General features: G+C 55.8%; 1 protein-coding gene across 1 annotated transcript in view; it reads right to left on the bottom strand.

Moving 5' to 3' along the window:
• ACAD9 (acyl-CoA dehydrogenase family member 9) overlaps nucleotides 1–5,274 on the bottom strand; it is a 23,528-nt gene that overhangs the window by 17,482 nt on the left and 772 nt on the right. Inside the window, exons 2-4 of the mRNA XM_007452017.1 lie at nucleotides 2,422–2,528; nucleotides 1,429–1,529; nucleotides 633–711 (exon numbers count right to left, since the gene is read on the bottom strand). Coding sequence (XP_007452079.1) covers nucleotides 633–711; nucleotides 1,429–1,529; nucleotides 2,422–2,528 — 287 coding nt within the window. The remainder of the gene's footprint in view (nucleotides 1–632; nucleotides 712–1,428; nucleotides 1,530–2,421; nucleotides 2,529–5,274) is intronic.

The raw sequence follows: 5,274 nt of genomic DNA, 5'->3' as shown, positions 1-5,274 counted from the left end.
AGGGAACGGGGAGGGGGAGGGGGAACAGACTTCTCAACAAACTGCTCCATGTAGAACTTATTTGGATCTTAATTCAAGCAACTTGTTTGTAAAAAAGAAGTATGAGACAATCAGGGAAGTTTGAACGTTAAGCAGATGGTAAGAAATGATCAAGGTTTAAACGTATGCCGTGACTTTCTCAGGCCCATCCTGCAGAGATGCACTGAGCTCGTCACGGCTGCCATCCAGGACTGCAGCGTGACGGAGGAAGCACTGAAGCCGGGAGATGGGGGTGGACGTTCACGACACTAAACTTTTGTGTTTCAAAATCCGTGTAATAAAAAGTTAAAAAGAATGGACACACGAGAGCAGCTCAGGGAGGTGGGCAGCACTATGGAGGCCTGCGGGCTCAGGAGCCAGGACACCTTGGTTCCCACCCTGCCACTAAGCAGACGGTATGGTGGTGGGTCACGTAACCTCTCTGAGCCACCGTTTCTTCTTCCAAAAAAGGAGGCGCATCACCCGAGGATGATGGTTAAGGGGTGATGTGCCTGCCCTTTATGATCCCTGGAGCATGGGAAGTGGTCAGAGTGCGTGGTGGTGAAGGTCAGGACAGAGACCCTGACGAGGCCACGGAGGCCACGCAGCTGTACCTTGGAGCCATTGAGGACATAGTGTTTCTTATCTTCACTTAACGTGGCCCTGGTCCGGATGGAGGCAGCATCGCTCCCACTGCAGCGAAAGAAATATGCGGTCGAGGGGTAACGCTGGAGACAAGGCCCCACGGAAAACAAAGGGCCAGCTAATAGATATATTCAGCTTTGCAGCCACAGACAATCTGTAGACAGACGGGCATGTTCCAGTAAAACTTCATCTATGAAAACAGGTGGCGAGGTGGGTTTGGCCAACCCCGCTCTGTCACATCGGGTGAGAAGGCGGCAGCGACGATGTTTGGGAGGTCTAAACACGGAAATGCCGGCTTACGCGGGCTCTAAGCTCCTGCGAGGCGAGCGCAGGGGACCCAGGTCCCCAGGTGGGGAAGCAGGACGGAAAGGGGCTGGATAACGGACTTGCCCTCACGGCGGCTGTGAGACTCGGGGCTCATCACCCCATCTCACTGAACCTCAATTCACAGCCTGTAAAGTGGGCACAATACCACCCGCCCTTCATACTCTGAAAGTCGCTGTGAAGCCTGAATGCATTACTGTATATAAGGAGGGTTGCAAAGCACAAAGAAATTACAGGTGCTGTCAGCCATGTTATCTTATTTGTAAAGGTCACCAGGAAAGAGAAGTAAGGTAGAGATAAGAGAGCATGAAGAGAATGGGTGAGAAAAGCTGTGGACTCAACTCCCGGGAAGTCTTCAGGGAGGGAAGAAGCCAGCCACCCCTCTTCAGTAAAAAGAAAAGCCCCTGGACCCTGAAGCTGTGAGTGACGTGCAGGGCTGACCTGGCTGGCTCCGTCAGGCAGAAGGCGGCCATGTGCTCCCCGGAAGCCAGCTTGGGCAGGTACCTGGCCTTCTGCTCCTCGCTGCCGGCCAAGATGATGCCCTGGCAACACACACGGGTTGCTTTCAGCGGTGGCAAGAGACAATTGTGTGAAACATGCTTGCAGAACACAGCCCCTTCTGGAACACGCAAGAGCTGGCAGCCGCAGTAAAAAATGGGGAGCTGTTGGAGGGTCTGGGGAGCTGGGCTGCCAGGGAGACCCCCAAGCGCACAGTCCAGGGTGGCCTGGCACGGCTCCAGGAAGGGCCTCAGTCTTTCTGGCAACTCCTCCACTTCCCGGCAGGGTGGACAGAGACGGGGGGGGGGGGGGGGTGTGGGCCCACGCCGCGGTTGGGCGGGCTGGGTAGGCTTCAACTAGGCTTGTCGTGGTGGAGTAGTGAGGGGTGGCCAGATTACAAATCCATCCTGGGGACAGGGCTGGCAGTACTCACTGAGGGACTGAACATGGCAGGTGGGGGGGGGGGGGGGGGGGGGCTGGAGCCACAGCTGGTGCTTGGGCAGCGCCACACCCGGGCACCAAGCCTGCTGTGCACTCAGCCCCCTCGGTTTCTACACCGAACAAGAACCACCCAAGGAATGAGCTGTGGGCCCCTGGACCTGCCCTGAAAGACTCCACGCAGCGGAGTAGGAGGACAGGTGCCAACAGCAAGGGGGACACGCTCAGGCCCCAAGGGAGCCGATCAAGAGGTGGGGTCACCTCCAGCCCGTGGTGAAGGCAGGCTCCATGGAGGCAGTGGCATCTGGCCTGGGCCTGGAAGGATGGGTCAGAGGCGATGGGGCATGAGGAGGTTTCAAAAGGAAGGACAGGGCCACTGAAGGGCACTGAGCACGGTACAGCGAGGCTGCAGGACAGTGAGGCTGCAGGACAGCGGGCCTTCCTCCGAGACGCTGAGCCGGCTGCCCCTTCGCCACCGCGGAGACCCAGACCCCTGACCTTGAGGCCAATGGCCTGGTGTGCTGCCAGCGTCACGGCGATGGAGCAATCCAGGCTGATGATCTCCCCCAGCCGCGCGTACATGGTGTTGGAGAGGCCCAGACCACCTAGGGCAGAAATAGGCCAGCTTCACTTACGCTCCAGCCCCAAATTGCTCCCAGGAAAAGCAAGTGGCTTTATAAAGTCAGCTCACCATTTTTTAAAAATCACAACACAGAATGGTACAAAGCAAACGGAAATTACCCATGAACTTATCACTCAGAAAGAGCATTTTTGTGTACATCCTTTCGGACTTTTTCTAGGCATATAAGCATATACAGGTGTATATTTTAATATAAAAATGTAATATTTAATACAAAAACATATAAACACCTAAACATACATTAAGTTACTTGAAACGCTGTGAATACCTCCTATCTCCTATCTTGAAATGCTGTGAATACCTCCTATCACAGATCTTGGGCTTCACAGACGTGAACCCCATTCCGAAACCCACCCCCAGCATCTTGTGGCCTCCAGGAAAGGTCTCTCTGCCTGGGATACTGGCATCCAGGGTTGGGTCCTTCTGTCGCAGGGGTGCCCCGTGTGCCCCTCTGCCCACTAGAAGTTCCCCCTCCTCCACAGTTCTGACAACATAAATGTCTCTAGATGTTGCCAAATGCCCACCCAGAGTCGGGGGGCAAAGTCACCCTCGGAAGGAGTCAGTGTTCTAGGAGCAAAAAGAGAAAACACTAAAAACGCAGACTCCGCTGAACTTGGGTATTCCACATTTTATCTTCAACTTCCGGCGGTGGTGGGATGGCCTTGTGTGCATCTTACAAATGACTACCCAAGGCCTAAGGTCATGCACAGCCCAACTGCAGGGGGCATCTTCCACACAAGGGGAGGGCCAAGTCCCTGCGGGGGTGCACAGCGTCCCCTGCCTGCGCTCAGCGGGGACCCAGGGAAGGCCAGCGCCCTGCGGCACCCATCACCATGCTGCTTTCAATCAAAACGCTTGGGCTCCTACTTGTTTCACATACTGAAGTCAGTGTTGCTTGTTAAAAAAAAAAAAGCTGTGAATTTTTTTCCCCATGAAAGTATCAGAAAAATCATGGGGGGAGGACAATCAATGGGGACAGATGACAGGTGGGTGGAGACTGCTTGATGGGGGGAGGGGCTGAGGGGCTGGAAAGACCCGGGGGTACCCAGGGAACTGGGGGCGGAAACCAGGCTGCCGGCGGAAAGGCCTCTTTTCCAGGATGGCGGTTTCCAACCAGACTTCAGAACACTCCAGGACTGGGAACAATTCCCGAAAATGTTTTGGGCATGAACATAAGGTTGCTGTCGCCTTAATTTCCCCAGGAAGGATTTCAAAAAAGGAAAGACAATGAAATAGCCCCAAATGTGACCAGTGGCATCTCATGAAAGAGCACTTTCACACCCAAGAAGGAGACATAAAACAGGAATAAGGGATGGATCTGTGCAATCACACACACACACACACACACACACACACACACACACCCCACGCGTGCCGGCATAAAACACAGAGAGATGCAAAACGACATGTTCCAGTCTCACACACAAGTGTCTGCAGGAAGACTCTGCTGCTTCTCGGCGGCCCCGCCTGCCTGCTCTCCACTATCTGCTTTCCCCCAACGCTCAGCTGCCTCAGCTCATGATGCCAACTGCTGCTCTGTGGCTCAGCCCCATCTGGTCTCTATCCTAATACTCGATGCGGCCCCCACCTTACCGCAGACAGTTCCCGGGGCCTGTGAGTTACCGACAAGTGACACCCACAGGTCTCCCAGGTGTGAGGAGAGCTCAGTCCCTGGTCCCCAGAGGCGGCAGGTGCAGCTCCCCCCAAGAGGCCTGTGCTGCATCCCACCACCAGGGGGAGCAGCAACAGCAATTATTTCATGTTTTCTGCACAGACTGGAACTCCTTCCATACATTTGGAAACGCGGTGACAGGGATTTCATAGGATGACGAGTAGGAGACGTCCTTTAACAGCTTAATACGCTGCGACAGACACACATATAAACGAAGATTTAACCTGATTAAAATATGCCTCTCAATTAAGGAAATCAGGCATCAAACTCGTTTGTTCTACATTTTCACATTTTGTCTCAGACTGCAGCAGCTGCACGATAGGTCCCGGTGGGATTCCTGCACAGGCAGCGAGGGCCCCCACCCTTGGCTGTGGGGTGGGGTGTGCGGGGGGCACAGGTCTCACTGAGATAAACCCGGCAGAGGCAGACGTCAAGGACAGCTCCCGCGTCCGGGCCTCGCCGTGCAGGCCTAACCCACGGCCTGGCTGGGAGAACATACCTGGGTGTCACACACCACCTACAGCTCTCGTGTCCAAACCACTGACCCTGTGCTCATGAAGCCAGAAGCGGCCTCGGCCTGGGCTCGGCAGGAGGGCTCAGAGAGCAGGGGGTGCGGGGTGAAGGCCACACGTCTTTGTCAAAAGATCCCGAGAGCGAAAATACAGGGACGTGCGTCCGTGCCAGTGCTCGCGAGGGACTGTGCCTTGTCCCTGCTCCTCCCTCACACACTCTGTGCCTGTCCTCTCGCTTCCACAGAACTGAGAGGACCACCCATACATCAGGCAGGAGACACACACGCTGCACGACGGGTTCGGTCTAACAGGGCACAGCCACCGGGTGGGGATCCTGGGGGAAAGGCAGGGCCTTCCACTGTAAACCTCCAACAGCAACAGGCATGGCCCAGAGGACAATGGGCCTGCTCGCAAGCTCCAGAGGCCAGGGCTCCACCTCCCCGAGGTGGCCCGCGCCCCACAGCCGTGCGCCCACCCCTTTGGCCTCTGGGCCCTGGCCCCTGGGCGCGCAGCACGTGGCCTTCCCT

This window comes from Lipotes vexillifer, unplaced genomic scaffold (genome assembly GCF_000442215.2).
Source record: "Lipotes vexillifer unplaced genomic scaffold, Lipotes_vexillifer_v1.1 scaffold3041, whole genome shotgun sequence".
Taxonomy (NCBI): Eukaryota; Metazoa; Chordata; class Mammalia; order Artiodactyla; family Lipotidae; genus Lipotes; species Lipotes vexillifer.
This window is presented reverse-complemented; position numbering and strand designations above follow the sequence as displayed.